The 17,894-nt window shown below is 46.7% G+C and overlaps 2 protein-coding genes across 12 annotated transcripts in view; both read left to right on the forward strand.

Annotated features, from left to right (window-relative positions):
- The window catches only part of clasp2 (cytoplasmic linker associated protein 2), a 42,404-nt gene extending 37,406 nt beyond the window's left edge, over positions 1 to 4,998 (forward strand). For all 6 annotated transcript variants that reach the window (XM_037474187.2, XM_037474190.2, XM_037474195.2 and 3 more), the window contains 7 exons: positions 202 to 343; positions 1,771 to 1,966; positions 2,056 to 2,249; positions 2,339 to 2,467; positions 2,970 to 3,176; positions 3,304 to 3,420; positions 3,557 to 4,998. In XM_037474187.2, the coding sequence (XP_037330084.1) occupies positions 202 to 343; positions 1,771 to 1,966; positions 2,056 to 2,249; positions 2,339 to 2,467; positions 2,970 to 3,176; positions 3,304 to 3,420; positions 3,557 to 3,634 (1,063 nt within the window). In that variant the 3' untranslated portion in view covers positions 3,635 to 4,998. The remainder of the gene's footprint in view (positions 1 to 201; positions 344 to 1,770; positions 1,967 to 2,055; positions 2,250 to 2,338; positions 2,468 to 2,969; positions 3,177 to 3,303; positions 3,421 to 3,556) is intronic.
- Positions 4,999 to 5,733: 735 nt separating this feature from the next.
- ubp1 (upstream binding protein 1) lies at positions 5,734 to 17,450 on the forward strand. 6 transcript variants are annotated; one of them, XM_037474205.2, is made up of 16 exons: positions 5,734 to 6,263; positions 9,742 to 9,893; positions 10,423 to 10,499; positions 10,589 to 10,694; positions 10,835 to 10,941; positions 11,071 to 11,223; positions 11,316 to 11,426; positions 12,717 to 12,824; positions 13,141 to 13,244; positions 13,318 to 13,414; positions 13,654 to 13,747; positions 13,836 to 13,926; positions 14,165 to 14,283; positions 14,369 to 14,511; positions 15,069 to 15,120; positions 15,239 to 17,450. In XM_037474205.2, exons 1-16 carry the CDS (start codon positions 6,196 to 6,198, stop codon positions 15,274 to 15,276), a joined length of 1,620 nt encoding a protein of 539 aa, XP_037330102.2. In that variant the 5' UTR covers positions 5,734 to 6,195; the 3' UTR covers positions 15,277 to 17,450. The 6 variants fall into 6 exon arrangements, with proteins under 6 accessions (XP_037330102.2, XP_037330097.2, XP_037330098.2 ...); XM_037474200.2 differs by lacking the exon at positions 5,734 to 6,263 and adding an exon at positions 7,441 to 7,572; XM_037474201.2 differs by lacking the exon at positions 5,734 to 6,263 and adding an exon at positions 7,441 to 7,572 and having other exon boundaries at positions 13,657 to 13,747.
- The last annotated feature ends 444 nt before the right edge of the window (positions 17,451 to 17,894 follow it).

The following is a 17,894-nucleotide window of genomic DNA, read 5'->3' on the forward strand; positions in this document are numbered from 1 at the left end:
ATGTTTTATCTCTTGAATGAATCAACCCAAAATTCAAGTGCAGGGAGTTGGAGTCTGCAACCTTAACTTTACAAAAGTCAGAAATGTAAACAACGCACCTGCTGCCTGTTTTTATCCTTTGGGTGATGCAATTAGATTTTTCACAACATGTACGCAATCGTGCAGCCCTGGTTTCAGTGTCCTCTTCCTTTGTGCGTGTAGTGCATTTGACTACGACACAGAGAACATGAACTCGGAGGATATCTACAGCTCTCTGAAGGGCGTCACTGAGGCCATCCAGAACTTCAGTGTCCGCAGCCAGGAGGACATGAATGAGCCGCTGCACCGGCGAGAGGGAGAGGAGGTGAGTGCAGCAGACCGACCCGACTGAGTGAGAGAGAGAGAGAGTGCTGTTGGTCACGTCAAATGTTCTTTCAAACCTAACGTAAATGTTTTCTTTCTGCAACTCTTGGAGACAGCTTTTGGTTTGAGGACAAATTTACACTGCGTGACATTTTCTGGGGACAGTGACATGACTTTTGAGTTGAGACAGTTTTGTGTAACACATTTACAGAGGTTTTGTGTAAAGCATTGCAGAGGAGACTGGCGAGCAGAGGGGTGTTGAAGAGTACACATAAACTCAACCGAGCTGCCAACTTGTAGGAGATCCTTCATGAATCACCACAAAGCTCCTTTCTCACTTGTTCATCTGTTTGTAAGCAAGCGGACCATCGAAATCAGACAGCATTTTTTGGTTTGAAACGCTGTTGCAAATCAAAAGTTTTAAGGTGTTGACGAAGACCAAGACTTGCAAAGGTGTAAACACACACAGACGCACGCACAGAGACACACACAAACACAGCTAGCTGCATTAGCTGTATGTGACCCTGAAATGTGATCCGTCCCACCACTCCCCCTGCAGTGTGGGAACTGAGGCACATACATTAGGTGTTTACGAGACCGATGGCCATGAACTTGATCCTCCACAGCCACTGATAAAAAAACATGTGTATCGTCTGTTATGATCCCAGTGGCTGAAAAAACACACCTTAACTTCTCTACAATAAGCCCCTCTATCAGTGCCGAGTTACTTTTCTTCATTCAAAAATGTATGACTGCAGGCGTCACATGAGCTGTTTTGACATTCCCCTTTAGGGTACACGCTGTACTCTCGTAGGTGTGACCCCCCCCACCCACCCACACCCCCTCCTGACATTTCCCCCACGAGATGCATCAGAAATGTAACCAGCCCACATGACCCCACCCTGGCAGGCGATGCACACCGGACAGATACCGGCATTAAGTGGGCTGTGTGCAAATATACACAGAAATAAGAGCACCGTATCCCTCCTGAACCTGCAGCGGGTCTCACTGGGTGGTCCATCCAGAGTACGTCTTCCCGGGTCAGCCCACTGTGGTGTTCCTTTGTCTTGTTTAGGATGCTTTTACACTCTGTTGCGTGCACATCAACGCATTTCTGCTCCTCGTCTTGGTTTTGTCCGGTTTGAAAGCGTTCCCTTTTACCCTGGTGCAGAGACATTAAACAGGGTCACGGTCTGATACAGTGTGTGCGCCATGAAAGCAAAGCAGACTGTCAGGGGCCAACTGAAAGCAGACATAAATTCAACATGAATTTAGAAAAATCTCTGCGGCCAATATGTTTAGTTATGACATAGTCAAAACAATTTGAATGAAGTGATTCATCTGATAAAATCCTTTTTTTTTTACCAAGGTAGGCAAACCTTTTTTGACTGTGACTGTGGCAATGTTAATGTTATTTTTTTTCCGCAGGGCGGCAGCGGGACCGACGGCAGAGTGTCCGACTTCGTGGACGGAGGCCGAATGGCCCTGGACAACAAGACGTCCCTCCTCAACACCCCCCTGCTGTCCTCCAGCCCACGAGGGGCCCGCGACCACTTCTCGGATTCTCCCTTCAAGCACAGCCGCAAAGACACCAGCATGGACGACTCTGAGCACCTCACTGATGGTACGCAGCACAAATACACAAGCGGGAACAACAAACAACACAGGAGTGGTCCCGCGTGTGTTGTTTCATCGGCCCTTGCCTCTCCACAGACAGCGGCCTGGACCAATCAGAGCTGGTTGCCGAGCTGCTGAAAGAGCTGTCCAATCACAACGAGCGCATCGAGGAGCGGAAGGCGGCCCTGTGCCACTTGCTGAAGCTGATTCGTGAGAACACCCTGCAGGTGTGGGACGAGCATTTCAAGACCATCCTGCTTCTCCTGATGGAAACGATGGGTGACAGAGAGGTACGCACGCCGTCCTCCTTTCCTGGGATAGCACCGCAAATGGAGCAACTGCAACTCCTTATAAAACGTCATCCTTGTGATTCCCCCAGCATGTGATCCGGACGCTGGCTCTGCGGGTGCTGAGGGAGATTCTCTGCAAGCAGCCCTGGAGGTTCAAAAACTACGCAGAGCTCACCATCATGAAGGCCCTGGAGGCTCACAAAGACCCCCACAAGGAGGTACTTTAGAGAGTGGGAGGAGATATTTATGAATAAATGATCAAAGAGTTCACTGGGATAATAATCATCTGCTACATGACTATGAGATGATATTTGAAACCTGACTAGGAACGGCAGATCCAAGAAGTTGAACTAAGAGGAAAAACTGTACAATAAGTCCTCATTTCACTGAAAAACAAAATAAATACGGATTACGGGAAGGAGAACACCCAAAAGAAGCCTACTTGATATTGGCTATATTGTACTTTATTTCCAGTAAACGTTATGCTTGCTGTTCAGACAAGTGTCAAAATCTCTGCGACCGTTTTCTCCGCCATCATTACAGTTTTTTTCTGTCTTTATCTGATGCTTTTAGTGAATTCAAGCTAGTAAAAGATGCATTATTACTTTACTGTTGAATTATGCTTTTCATATCCAAATAGCAGTGTTTCTCTGAATATACACAGCCCCAGCACTGATGCACTTTGTGTGTGTGTGTGTGTGTGTGTGTGTGTCCCTGTAGGTGATTCGAGCAGCAGAGGAGACAGCGGCCATGTTGGCATCGTCCATCAGTCCGGACCAGTGTGTCAAGGTGTTGTGTCCCATCATCCAGTCAGCCGACTACCCCATCAACCTGGCTGCCATCAAGATGCAGACCAAAGTAGTGGAGAGAGTTCCCCGCGAGGGCCTGATGAGCTTCTTGCCCGAGATAGTGCCAGGACTCATACAGGTAGCACACACAGAAGTATAGAAGTATGTTGTCTGTTAAGTTGGTAAAACGAATGCACCTCCTGTCCTCAAACACCACCCACACATTCATACATGACCACACTCATCGTTTGTATCTGGTCCAACAGGGATACGACAACTCTGAGAGCAGTGTGAGGAAAGCCTGCGTGTTCTGCTTGGTGGCCATTTATGCAGTGATTGGAGAGGACCTCAAACCGCACCTCAACCAACTCTCCAGCAGCAAGGTAACTGGATCTATACAACTGTTCTATTAAAGCTAATATATGAAGGAGATTTTTAGGCAACAGGCTTGCAATCCAAATTTTCACCAAGTGTGACCTCCTGTTAACCTGCATCCTCCGTCTGTGTCTCCATCCGCAGCTCAAGCTGTTGAATCTGTACATCAAGCGCGCCCAGTCTGGCTCGAGCGGCGGTGAACCTCTGCCTGAGGGCCTATAGGAGACGCTGCGCACTACCGCGGAACTGCCACGCTGCCCACCGAACACAAACATTGGTTCATGAACTCTCACCTACACAGACCGAGAATAAAACATCCTAAAACTCAGTCGCTGGAGCTGCACTCTGGCCAGCAGATTGAAACACACACACACAGACACACAGATACAGGTACACACAATCCTCATACACGTCCTGCCCGACTACAGGATGGGGGGTTGTGGTGCAGAAAGAGTGTCGTAGTTCTTCCCACCATCGCTGAACCCTGAAATATAAACCGATAACACGCATTCAGTCACACCCAGGTTCACTAATCACTCAAGGATGAAGATATGAAATGTCCGTCCTCTGTCCCGAGCACTACAGTATCCCCACTGAATAACGTCCTGATGTGGACAGGAAGTGCGTCTGCATGGTTCTCATTTCGTAGGGGGTCTGGTTGGAGCAGAGCCGAGACAAACGTATGGTGCCGTCTTGTGTCTTTCTGGGAAAGTGAGTAACTGGGGCCAGGTAGAGAGGAATGTAAATTTACAGTGTGTCATAGTTTTGATTTATTTTACGCGATGCGGTTTTACCGCAGCGGAATTCAATGTCTGCAGGTTTTTCCCTCTCTCTCTTTTTCTCTCTCTCACATACACACACATAGACACACACTTTCTGTCTTTCAAAAAGGTGCTGATTAGCCTAAAAGGTACGACCGGCCGACCGTTCAGAGCGGGTCCCGCCTGCTCACGGTGAAGACGGCACGTGCGTTGATTCCAAAGCATAGGAGGTGTTTAGTGCTTGGCTATGCATGTGACTAACTTTAACAGAAAAAAATAAGAAGTTTTTATTGGAGTTCGACAGTCCATAGTGGGAATGAGGTTTTAAATCAATGTAAACAATGTCCGCCCCTTTCAGAAAAATTCATGGTGTCCTCCGTTTCTCCCGTCTCATCTTGGTTCTCTCCACTTTTGGGCAACAACGGGGGAAGAAGATGAGTGCGCGCTGCTCACTTCATGAAGTATGACAGGACATAAATTATTATCACATAGTGGATATGTATCTATGATATTAAAATGGAATACCCAATAACTGTCATTTCGGAGAGTTCCCCGGGGTGGTGCCCATCCTTGTTTTTATTTTCTCTCTCTGTTGCGCTAGCCGTAGTGGGTCTTTCTCTCTCACTTATTATTTTTTTCTCTGCTGAGAAATTTGTAGAAATGTATTATTTACAGCTCTGAAAACAAATCGTCATGTCACCTGTTTCTCTTCTCTGCATTGTGTCTCTTTCCTTCCTCTTGTAACATTCTAGTTTTCACAGTTGTGTTTCCTCCGTGCATTTACAAAGTTGTGCTTACATTACAATAAAGAACTTGTACAGGTCATGATGAGCCCGCCTCCTCTGGTTTTTGCAGGAAACGATACCTCCGTCATTGTTCAGATCCTTTGATTTATTTTGGTATTTTCCTTATGCCTTTCATCAACCTATCATTGTCCATGTATAAGAAAGTGTTATAAAGTTACCATCTCAATCTCAAATAACTTCAAATTACTTGTTTTCCCAAACGACCTCAAATGTAACTTACTATGGCACAACTGTTTTGTTCGTAGTCGGGATTGTTATTTAATCAGTCAAACGGAAAGCTGTGGTCTTGAAATCAGGACAGTTTGGTTTGGAATTTTATATATATATAAAATATTTTATATATATAAATACATAACACATGTTTAGCATGTGTTATGTAATTTACAACATATGAAACCGGTGCTGAATTTCATGTTTCCATCTGTTCTCTAAGCTGTAAACTGAGGAGCTGCTAAAGAGGATCTCTCACGGCAGGGGCCTGCGATCCCTTCCCAACCTACAGTCTGTGCACTTAATGTAAAAAGATTTTAGGATGCTTGTAGCCTACTTCAGTATTTGCATTGGATGTTACTTTATACTTCTACAATTCTGGGATGAATAACCGCGAGAGTTCTATTCAACACAGAGCAGTGCGCAAAGGATGGTCCACTGTTGTGAAACACCCAACATATAAAGAACTTATTAACCAGCCTTCCAACTAATTAACTCCCCCCTCGACCGGCTGAAACCCGAAAAGCGCAGCTTTCACATTAATGCATAACAATCCAGTAACACATATTTAATGATACAACACTGACATGGGTTCAAGTCTTATTTCACTAGCTTTGGTCTGGTGGGTTTTTTTTTTTTTTTTACACATGAGCGACTATCGTGTGCTGACCATGTGGTGAATAGTGTGGGACGTCATTATAGTACTGAGGTGGGTCTCCCCAATTGGACATAAAATAGGGCCGGTAACCTGTTCGGTTTAAAAAAAAAAAAAAAAAAAAAAAACTTTACCACCCACAGCCCGCGCGTCACGTTCAGGGTCCGACCGAGTGGATCATTATTGATAAGCCTGAAAACCGACGAATTCAAACTCCTCTCCCACACTGACATGGAACAGACACCAGCTCCTGTTTGGACCTACTCGGATTCGGGCTGAGTTTTTTTTGTGTGTGTGTGTGCGCGTTTCATTTTGTATTCATATATTAAAGTGACAGCTGTTTGAGACACGATGTTGTTCTGGCAGCCTTACACTGAAAACTTCAGAGTGCCTGAACCCGGCGTCAGCAGTTACACAAGGTAAGAACCTCACGAACCGACATGTGAACGATTTACTTATCGACCTTGGTTTTGTCTTAATTATCTGTGGTATTCCCGAAATGGTCACAAAAGTAGATAGTCAACATGCATATAAATTATTCTTTTACGTCTGAAATAACAACCCCTGACTGTGTGCGTTCATGACGTAGGAGGTTTGCATATGTCTATAGTGGTGCTTTCGGTGTCTCTATTTTTTGTTTACAGTATTAACTTTATAAATGCATGTATTATACTTTCTGGAAGGCAGAGCGAAAGTACAGTCGGACACAATGACGGAAGCTTCGAGGTTTCTGATTGGCTAATCCACCTGCGCTGGTCACAACCTGCGCCTCTGATTGGCTGAGCGCCGCGCCTGGCATCCTTCCGGAAAAGCTTGCGGTGGCAGCAGCGCTGCAGGCTTCACGGAGCGACAGTCTGTACGCCGAGGGAGCCATGTTGATGCCTGGTTCTGTGTCGACCGCTGCACTTTGGATGGTTAAAGGACTGCGTCTCAAGGCCGGGGAGCCTCATCGGTGATTCCAGCATCGCTATGAGAAGAGAAGAGCGGGTTGGGATGGTACACGGAGCGTCCGAGGAGAGCCTCTCTTAGGTCACGCGATTGATTCATAGCAAGTGGAAGTTGATGCTAGTTAGCCCGATAGCTAGGTAGCAACAGCTGTGCGGACGCAGACTGCGATGAGCCGTGCGGGCTAACACAAAATCATATTTTGTTTTTGTTGCTTTTGGTCGGGCTAACGTTAGCTAGGCTGCCCGGGGACTTGGTTAACAGCGGGGTCGATGGATTCAGGGTAGGCTCGCGTAAGTTGCCACCGTAAAGCTAGCCAAGTGCTAGCTAACGTTAGCATGCTGCCAATCGGCTCGCATCTTTAGTCACGACCAATATTTGTTACCCGAGTAGACAGCTTACCACTGGAGCGCCGTGCTGCGTTGTTCAAGAGCACCCTGGCCCCAAGTGGAGCAATGGCGATACACCCGGACTCTGTGGAAAGCTACCGATTCGCTCGCCCCGCGGCGGCTAACGGGCTAGCAGCGTAACTTTCCTCTTCACGGAGTCACTCGGAAGCTGCGGAGCCCCCTCCCTTCCTACTTACCCGTCGTTAGCCGACCTCCCCGCTACCCGAAGCAAGCTGGCGGCCCTCCGAGTAGAAGCCGAGGACAAGGAGCTGGGGCCGATGGCCTGGGTGCTGAAGATGGACGACGCCAGCATAGAGTCGGGGCTGGTGCACGACTTTGACGCCAGTCTGTCCGGAATCGGCCAGGAGCTGGGGGCCGGAGCCTACAGCATGAGGTTAGAGTCCGGAGTCAACATGTCAACCCCACTCTCCTCGCACATTAGCGTCGATGGAGAGCACTCTCTCGTGTGTGTGTGTGTGTGTGTGTGTGTGTGTGTGTGTGTTTTCCTCTTTGTACTGAGTGAGATGGCTTCTTTGTTTTGGGATTTGGAAGGCTATCATCGCAGGGTGCCATGATCAGGGGCAGAGATTAATTCCTCTCGACCTCGTCAACGAGAAAGAAGGACACGTGTTGTACTGTGACAGATGAAAACATTTGATCAGTTCATGCTGCTGCTCAGATTGTGTATGTTGTCTAAAGGAGACCTAAACTTTGTACCTTTTTAAAGATCAGTGGTTTATGAAAACAATGTTGTAACCTGTGCAACTTGATGGTGCAGAGTAATTATGTGACAGATGTGGGCTTTTTTGGTGATCCATATTCATTAAAGTTAAGCAAACAATCTTACTACTTAATATAATAAGTTATTTTTAAATAACATGAACTTTACCCTAAAAAAAATATCTATATATTTTTGGAAAAAGAGTGTACGAATAAATGTGTCAATCTGAGCAGGCAATTCTAACTCTGACACAAGAGTTGAATGCGCACCTTTTGGATTCTTCAACAATAAACAAGTCAATCTTCCCACAAGGTTTTGATCTCCGGATCCTCAGAAAAGTAGTCTGTCCAGCTGTGTTTTAGTTCACTCAAATTTACATTATAACACTCTTGTGTACAAACCACAGCAGTGACAGGGGCATCATTATTGACAGTACCGGTATGTTATTGGAACACAATGTTATCGCGGGTTATCACATTCTAATCTGCTCTAGTAGTCACACACATCGTCGCTTTTCTCAGTAAGCAAATACGCCGCCAGTTTCTGGTCGCTCCGGTTATTCCAACATTTGTCCCTAAAATGTGGGATGTGTTGAATCAAGGAAACTGGTTATTCTGCATTATGAATGACAATGGGCTAGTGGAGGACGGCAATGTTGCTGTCTTTGATTAATGGTTTATGGAGGACTGTTCAGTTAGTCACTCCTGGGTGCGTACTAGGTTATGTGAGGTGTTGACATTCAACCCTACGGGACCTGCATGCGTCTTATCAGCTGCCTCCTGGGCCATCTGCTTTTAGTGCACATTTATTGGGGTTTGATGCCAGCGTGGGTCGGTCTCTTGTGCGGGTATGCATGTTTGCGAATACTCGAGCGGTGTGTTGCATGTACGTAAATGAATTATTGCAACGGGGTCAGTGGCTTCAGGAGCAGTGCTATCTGCTGTGTTTGGAGTCAGCAGCTGTCAGGAACAGAATGTCTTGGTGTGTTGTAGTGGGACCAGCTTGGCTTTTAGGAAGCAGATGTAGATTTCTTGGGTAGCAGCGGCTTCAGACTACTGGGGCTTCAGGGGATACCAACTCTGCAGAGAAAACATGGCAGCAAGTGACTTGAGGCACAATGCATCTCGCTCTGGGAAGCTTCTTTAAATTTTAAGTTTAATTTATTTTATATGGGCTTTTAGAGCAGCATCTTGACCTGCCAAAAGGTTTACCAGGTAATGGAGCGCCATGATATTCACCTTTGCATGATAAGGTCTGCCTTTTTGCACAATCACTGAGATACAGAAACACACACTCCAGGTCACTGTGCACCGTGTGACCCTCTTGCAGCATTTGTCGGGGTGAGCCGAGGACGGGTCGGTTGTCTAGAGTGGCTGCCAAGTTGTGAGAGATAGTGAGTGTGTGTGTGTCAGCAGCTCGGGCTGTCTCTGGGTGTTTTTGTTCATTAATCCTACTGCAGCCTCATGCATATATAATAAGAGAGCCATTTGATCGATGGAGAGCCTTCAGCGCTCCTTCTAAAATAAGCCAGTCCAGTTAATAATTCGACCCTGGAGAGGTAACGTATTGTCCCGCCGCGAGGGGAGAACGCAACAGTTGGCACGGAGCAATTTGGTGTATTTCTTTTAGAAATGGCTGCAAAGTTGGAAAACCTTTTGCTTCAATGGAAGTTCTTGGTGATTGTGTTGCCATCGGGAGGTTTATTTTTATTCAATAATGACTTCATGTAACGGGCCAAAGATGCACGCGCTAGGCTGCTTTGCTTTAATGATGTTTTTTTTTTTTTTTGCGCTTCTTTTACGGCATCACACCCGCTGACGTCCTCTCCTCTGTTCCCCTCAGCGATGTGCTGGCTCTGCCGATCTTCAAGCAGGAGGACTCCAGCCTACCCCCTGAAAGCGAGACCAAAAATCCCCCATTCCAGTATGTGCTCTGCGCCGCCACCTCGCCGGCTGTCAAGCTGCACGACGAGACGCTCACATACCTGAACCAAGGTGAGACGCACAATACGTGCACCATGTTAACACAAATGTATTGCAATCAGATGGTGCGACGAATACCTGTTTCACTATGTGCATGGAAAAACAAAAAACACTACATCAAAAAGGTCTTTAAAGAGCAGGAGTCGAGGCCTGGGAAAAGAGGGCCACTTGGATCTGCTGACTTTTTTTCTTCCTCGGCTGTCAGTCTCGCAGATCATTTGGAGAGCTCTTTCAAATTGTTGTCTTCACTCTGTAACACCCCCAAATCCCTCAGTGTGAAGGGCCTTGTCTGTAAAGCAGTTCATCGGAAACGAGAGAGTTGTCATCTGCAGCTCTACAATTAAAGTGCCACAAAGCGGCTCCCTATGTTCGGATATTGGAGTCTTTTTATAATCATACATTGTCACACCGTATAATATGCATTAAAACCTAGAAAATGGACTACAACCAAATTACACCACAAACTAAAAGAAGATGAGGGGACAGGTTTGAGTTGTCGGTAGCTCTTTCATTGGTTTTGATCATGTGATCTCTTTCTCAGGCCAATCGTACGAGGTGCGCATGTTGGACAACAGGAAGCAGGACGAGCTGCCGGAGCTCACCAACAAGATGGTGAAGGTGAGCACATCCTAACTTTACTTAACTAACTTTACATCACATATAATTTATACCTAACCTGGTTTTTGTGTGTGTGTGTGTGTGTGTAGAGCATAGTGCGTGTGGTGTTTCATGACCGCCGGCTGCAGTACACAGAGCACCAGCAGCTGGAAGGTTGGAAGTGGAATCGTCCGGGCGACCGTCTCCTTGACATCGGTAATGAAAACCTGGCGAGACATGTTGACCTAAACTGTCTGGCGCATGTGTGACTCGGACTTCAAATATCTGTGTGTGTGTGTGTGTGTGTGTGTGTGTGTGTGTGTGTGTGTGTGTGTGTGTGTGTGTGTGTGAGACAGATATCCCCATGTCGGTGGGCATCGTGGAGCCGAAGACTCACCCCTCCCAGCTGAATGCCGCAGAGTTCCTGTGGGACTTGAACAAAAGAACTTCTGTGTTTGTGCAGGTAACACACACATACACACCTCGTCATTCACACACGCACATCTGCACATGTTTCTGCCTTCTGTGAATGCCCACACACCTGATACATATGTTCCTCTCACTTGGACCCGCGTCTCCCTTCTGTATGCAGGTGCACTGCATCAGCACAGAGTTCACTCCCAGGAAGCACGGCGGGGAGAAGGGCGTCCCCTTCAGGATCCAGTTGGACACGTTTGCCCAGGGAGACGCCGGCGAGTACACAGAGCACCTCCACTCCGCCTCCTGCCAAATCAAAGTCTTTAAGGTACACGCTCAGTCTATCATTTGACACCCCGAACATGCTACGGGCCCCTCGCAGCCAAATTTAAATCTGCTCCTCCACTGCTTCCGGTTTAGCCAAAGGGGGCGGACCGTAAGCAAAAGACGGACCGGGAGAAGATGGAGAAACGCTCTCCTCAAGAGAAGGAGAAGTACCAGCCTTCTTATGATACCACTATTCTGTCAGAGGTCAGTATGCAGCTGCTCCGGATTGTCATGCCATACAGATACACGTCTTTAGCACAAACTAAGCTGAAGTACTAGAAAGCATCCCGTTTTTAACTTTCCTTTGGGTGGTTATTCATGTTAAAGTGTGCGCACCCAAGGAAGCAAAGTGGTATTTCCTTTAAGCAGCCCACCAAGTTATGGGTAAAGGGCCGTACTGGGGCTCTACATCACTGCCAACCATCTTGTCAAACACGTATGAATGCTTTAGATTTCTCTTGCCCTCCGTAGCAGAGCTGTGACTTGACAGTTCAGGGTCAGGGTCTTCAAATTGCTTTGTCAATAAAACCAACCATATTCAATTTACAAGTAAGTAAGTAAGTAAATCCCTCACATATCAAAAGCGGAAACTAGTTTTTATCTTATTTCCTGATGGCTAATAACCAATGATTGGATGAATCCATTAAATTACAAAACGGCAGTAACGTGTTTAATGGTGCTACCAAATTCACATACCTTTTTATTCTTTCCCTTTTCTTAATTTCTTTCTTTTATCCCCCCCCCCCCCTCCCTTGCCTGCCTCACAGCACATAGCTCTTGAAGTAAAATGCCGGTATTAGATGGGGCAGCTTTTCTTTGTAACATCAATGAAACGGCACCGCAGTGCCTGAGAGTGTGATGACGATCGAACTTGACATAGCGGTCAGAGTGACAGATGGGATGGATTACCCGTGTCTAGGAGACCCTCCTCTCGTGTATTTTAACTCCGTAGCCACACCAACGGAAACAAGTGGCTGCCTTGGAGGACGGTTGGTTGTCTGGTGGGATTTGGGAAGTGGTTGGCAGTAATGTTGAGATAGAAATCAGGGTTCTTCCAAAGTATTGTTCCGGCGCGTTTAGATCACCTGGATTGTGTCTCGTGATCTAGTTTAGCTCTCAGAGGAAAGTCTAAACAATAGATGCAGTCAGCCGGGCCTTCCCCGCCCCCCTAACCCCAAAGCCTCCTCCCACCGCCACCCCCCCCCCCCCTTCCCCCCCAGAAGCAAAGGTGGTCTTTTTGTCCAAAAAAAGGGCAGCAGAGCTGACATTTAAAGTCGACAGGAACAGTGCTCCTTTTTGATTGGTCTTCATCAGGCTTCATCATTACAATGTGTTCTGTGTCCTCAGGCTTTTATTGGTGGAGGGGAAAAAAACAACAACAACCCCACGAGCATAAATTGAAGTTTCAAATTGTCTAGCAATGAGCGCAGGTCATTGGTTGTGTTTGTGTGTCGGTCGCTGGCTGGCTAACCTCTGCTGTGTGTCTGTATGTAGACGAGGCTTGAACCCATCATAGAGGATGCGGGTGACCACGAGCTGAAAAAGTCCAGCAAGCGGACACTTCCCGCTGACTGTGGCGACTCCTTGGCCAAGAGAGGCAGTGTAAGCACCCTGCTCCCCTCTCCTCCCCATCACTCCATCCACAGTCCGCTCCCTCCACCCCACCCCCACCCACACCCCCCCCCCTCTCCTGTAGACACCTGGCTGCAGCCTGAAGCTTGTAGACCCTCAGCTGCTGCGAAGGAGACCTTTTCTTTTTTGTTTTTTAAATGCCATGTATTTGACATCCGGTGGGATGGAGACGAAGCTAAATTCCCAAATCCCGGCATAACTTTTTTTCGGGGAGTGGGGCCTGCAATGTTTATTAACCCAGTGAGTCTGATTAACTGTGTATTTATATATCTGTGCCTCCCCGCAGTGCTCGCCATGGCCAGACGCCTACGTCAGCCCCAACCAGGCAGCTACTCCCTCCTTCGCCTCCACCCCCCTGTCCACCTACACAACATCCTCCGTACCGGACAGGTGCGTGTGTATGTGTGCGAGTGAGTGTTGATTTTGGTTTTGCTTGACTTAATTACAATGTTTTTCTTTCTAGTGAATCGTCCTCACCCAATCACCAGGCAGACCCTGTCAGCCTCGGCAACTCGGAGGTTAGCCTCCACTCTTCTCTCCTGTATGACTTGGCAGAAAGGGTAAATCATTTAATGTTTTTTTTCGATATAGACGTTTTTTGGCATTTTAATTCTTGACTCGGTCGTGACCAAATGAATCGTTGGCTCAGCCGGTGGCTCAGAGATGTCGCTAGTTCAGCCCTAGTTGCATCAAACATGTGACAAACTGTTCAGTACGCACGATTCCACCACAAGACTGGACTCGCTCCCCGGCGTGGAAGTGTGTTGACACCGAGTGCGCCGCCTGTCCTTCTCTGCAGCAGTTGAGCCCCACGGCCACCATACAGGACGCACAGAAGTGGCTGCTGAAAAACCGCTTCAACTCCTACGCACGGCTGTTCTCTCACTTCTCAGGTAAACACGCGCAGCCTCACACTGTTGTACTCACTAAAACACGGATGTGACGTTGTAACCGCTACAGTGGTGATTTCTCGTTGCACAGGTTCTGATTTGTTGAAGCTAACCCGGGATGATCTGGTCCAGATTTGTGGGCCGGCAGATGGGATCAGACTCTTCAATGCACTTAAATCCAGGTGTGTGTGTGTGTGTGTGTGTGTGTGTGTGTGTGTGTGTGTGTGTGTGTGTGTGTGTGTGTGTGTGTGTGTGTGTGTGTGTGTGTGTGTGTGTGTGTGTGTGTGTGTGTGTGTGTGTGTGTGTGTGTGTGTGTGTGTGTGTGTGTGTGTGTGTGTGTGTGTGTGTGTGTGGATGCACACACCTGTATAAGCAGAAAAGCCAACAGTGTTTGGCATTTATCCTTATGTTTGTGTGCAGGTCAGTGCGCCCCAGGTTGACGGTGTACGTCTGTCAGGAGTCCCCCCAGGAGAGCCCCCTGCTGAAGAGACACGCCAACAGTGAAAATGGAGAACACATCATTCCCTGTAGTTTACACGGTAAACCAGCGCAGTGTCACACTCGTGTGAGTCCACAGATGAGTGCATGCCTGAAAATGTTAAGGCCTCTTCCGCTTCTGCGCAGTGTATCATGCTCTGTACCTGGAGGACCTCACAGCTGCAGAACTGATCCGCAAGATGGCGTGTGTGTGCAACCTTCCACTGGGAACGATCAACCAGGTGTACAGGCAGGGTCCGACGGGCATACACATCCTGCTCAGTGACCAGGTACTCCGCTCCTCTCCAAAACATGGAGTATCACAGTCCAGTCTAGTGTATTAGGATGGGTTTTTTCGATTGTTAAAAGGTAAAATCTGGGAAGCATTCAAAACGCTTTTTTGTAAGGAGGAAAACCCATCACCATGGATACCCAACGACCCTTTGCCTTTTCATCAATTGAGATTAATAATTAATTGAACACCTGCAAAATATTGCACTTAAGACTTTACTTTTAAAGTAAGAACTTAATTCTATGTGAATATTGTCTTAATCCTCCTGTCCAACACACAGATTGCCTCTGACCTGCTGAAATACAATGAATGAAAATTTGTTTAGCATCTCTCTTGCTCGTCTATTGATTTGGCAAGATCTCTTAATATAGGTACAGGGGCAATACTCTGTAATCATGAGACCACAAACAACAACTCCTCTGTCCCTTTTTTTGCATGTGATTTACATCTGTGCCGTAATGTGAGTCACCTCTAAAGCACCGAGGAACCGCCGTTTATTCATACGTTTTTGGTCTGATGAAAAGCCACATTTCACATTTGTTTTGTTTTTCCCAGATGGTTTACAACTTGCCCGACGAGAGCTGTTTTTTGATCAGCACTGTCAAAGGTGAGCTCACAATACCCCCGCAGCCCAGCAATGTGTCCCACGATCTGATTTGGCCCGGACCGAGGCTCAGTAGAATGTAATGTTCCTCCTCTTTCCCAAAACGTGTCTTCCCATCCAGATGAACTGGGCGAAGGACTCCATCTAATCCTGAAGTAGTGCGGAGGACAGATGGCATCACTAATACTCCACCCTCTGTCTTGGAGCAGAAGCCTCCCTCTATCCCTCTCTCCGCCTGCCTCGACCCGTTCCTCTTACTTCCTCTCGCTCTCCAAACGATCGCTCGATGGGAGGCAGTCAGACTGCGCTAAAGCCATGTAAATGTTAGAATCTGACATGGGTGTGTCCACTGTTTCATATTGAAAACACTATAATGGAGGAGTTTAGTTATAAGGGGAGAGGCAAGGGGAGGGGCTATGATGTTTGGGGGAAGATGTATGTATTTTGATTTTATTATTTGTCTTTTATATGGTTTCCGCGGGGACAGGGGGGCGTTCTGGCCGGCGTGAGAAGGAAAGAAAGCAGAGTTTCCTTATCGCTCGTTTTCCGCTCAACCAGCACGAGGCCAGTATTTTGATAACCTGTACTGCTGCACAGCATGCGATCTCAACGTACTAACCCGCTTCAACGAGAACCCCGCAATTTACTCTGCTTGTGTAACGTTGTGGGTCGGCTTAATGAACCGTTTGTTAATAAGTTGAGCCTGGTGACCCGCGGGAGAAATCCAAGCTGAATCTAGGGAAGTGGCGTCGTTGGTGTATTTTGACACCAACATTATTTTTTTTGTTTCCTCTGACTGACGGACTGATTACATTAGCTATTGTCACATAGTCGTGTTATTTTAGACTTCCTGCCATGTCTCTCTGTCTGTTGATGTGACACTCGGTTCAAACCCCTTCATGTTCGGCTTTTACCGTTTTGTTTTTTTTAGTTGACACTCTGTTTGAAGATCAGCTGTTTGAACTTGTTGATGGTGCCATATCGTCTTTTTAGCCTGATCTTTTACACACAAACACAGTGCACATGCACCTCATCTTTGGCCCCTGTGCTGACTTTGAAACACTGGTTTAGAGGAGTGCGGTTTACTCCTTCTGGTACCTTTGCAATAAACACGAAGAAACGGAAGAACAAACCGTTGTAGAAAACTGACATGCAGAGCAAAGCGCCTATCCAAAATGCCCTATAATGTGGACCAAACAGGTTTAGGATGGATAGTCTTTTATTTATTTTGAGGAAAAGCCTCATTGATTCTATACATCTTGGTCTTCTAGAATCATTAATAGAATTGATCCGATGCAAAGTGTAACCGTCTCTTCTGATGTGATCTGCATGTACGTAGTAATAAACACTCCCTTCCAGCATCTCCCCTGCGAGAACCCACCCATCACACAGCGGTAGCCTGGTTTTTAATAGTCTTGTACTGTAGACTAGAAAAATCATGGCAGCTCCTCATCCATCTTAAGAAAACCTGTTTTTAAATGTAGCTGAACACAGGAAGTGCAGCTCACGTGTTTTCGAGTGCCGTTTTTGAAAGGGACAGGAAATCTCTCACAGGTCCTCGGAGTCGCGGTTGGTTTATTTGACCCCCCTTTTAAGTTCGATACACAACGTCTGGCAGTGTTTCAAGTGCATACAGTTTGCACGCTTCTAAGTGTCAGAATGTGTGTGCATGTGTATCAACCTTTTTGTTCTTGCAAAGAAAACTTAATTATGTCAGTAGTTGGTATGATGAAACTGTGTTTAGCTTGCTGTTTAGTAAAGAGCATGTGGAAGATGTGGGGGGGGGGAAAAGGAGGGATAATTTGGTTCAGTATAACACTTCTTGTTTTTCCTTGTTAGAGACCAAGTCTGCACTGAGAAATCACAGCTCAATGTGTGGTCGGTAGTCCTACAGCCACACCCTTTCTTACCCGCCTATAAGGAGAACAAAAAAAAGAATGTCAAGACTTTGAAAAATAAAAAATAAAAAAAAGCATCCATGTTTTGTGTCCCCGTGCGCCAGAGCCAGCACTGTAGCTCTTGTGGTTTTTACAAGGACCGTGTGCCACAGCACATTTAGTAACGGAACGGATGTGACACCGAGTCAGGCTAACTCTGGTGAGCAGTTTTAGTCCCCTGAAGGCCTGACCAACCATTCGTATGTGTGTGTGTGTGTGTGTGTGTGAGAGTGAGTGAGTGAGTGAGTGAGTGAGCGAGAGAGAATGGAGGCAGGAGAGCTGACCACTGTTCATGTACAGCATAATGTCAATGATGATGCTTCTCATGTGCACAGTATCGTATGCTGGAGGTGTACACAACCACATGTGCTGGGAATAAATGATTTCATAACTTTCTCTGGTGTCCTGCTGTTCTTGATCCCTTTCCTTTTTAGTAGAGTTTCATAGTCTTTGGTGACTAAAGCTGAGAGAAAAGGGATGGCTGTCCAAGCTCTACTTATTTAGTTCTGGACAAAATGCAAGTAACTCTTATGGTCCTGTCTTTCCAGTGCCTCCAGTTTTTTCCAATGCGCACAAAGAAAAGGTTTCTTTCAAATTGTGTCTACTCTTTGTTACTGTTAAAGGAGCATCTTGATATCCCATAACCGTTTAGTTGTTAAGACAGGTGTGCCCACAACAAAAGTCCAATTTAAAATGTAGTTTCATCTCGAAGAACTGACAAGTTTCACATAACTATAGGGAAAACTATAAAGACAACCAATGGGATGTTTAAGCTTCAACATGCAGCCGTGCATACTCACGAGGTGAGGTGTGGGCAGCTGGACTATGGGCTTTGGGTCT

Source organism: Pungitius pungitius, chromosome 17, assembly GCF_949316345.1.
Source record: "Pungitius pungitius chromosome 17, fPunPun2.1, whole genome shotgun sequence".
In the NCBI taxonomy this organism is placed as follows: Eukaryota; Metazoa; Chordata; class Actinopteri; order Perciformes; family Gasterosteidae; genus Pungitius; species Pungitius pungitius.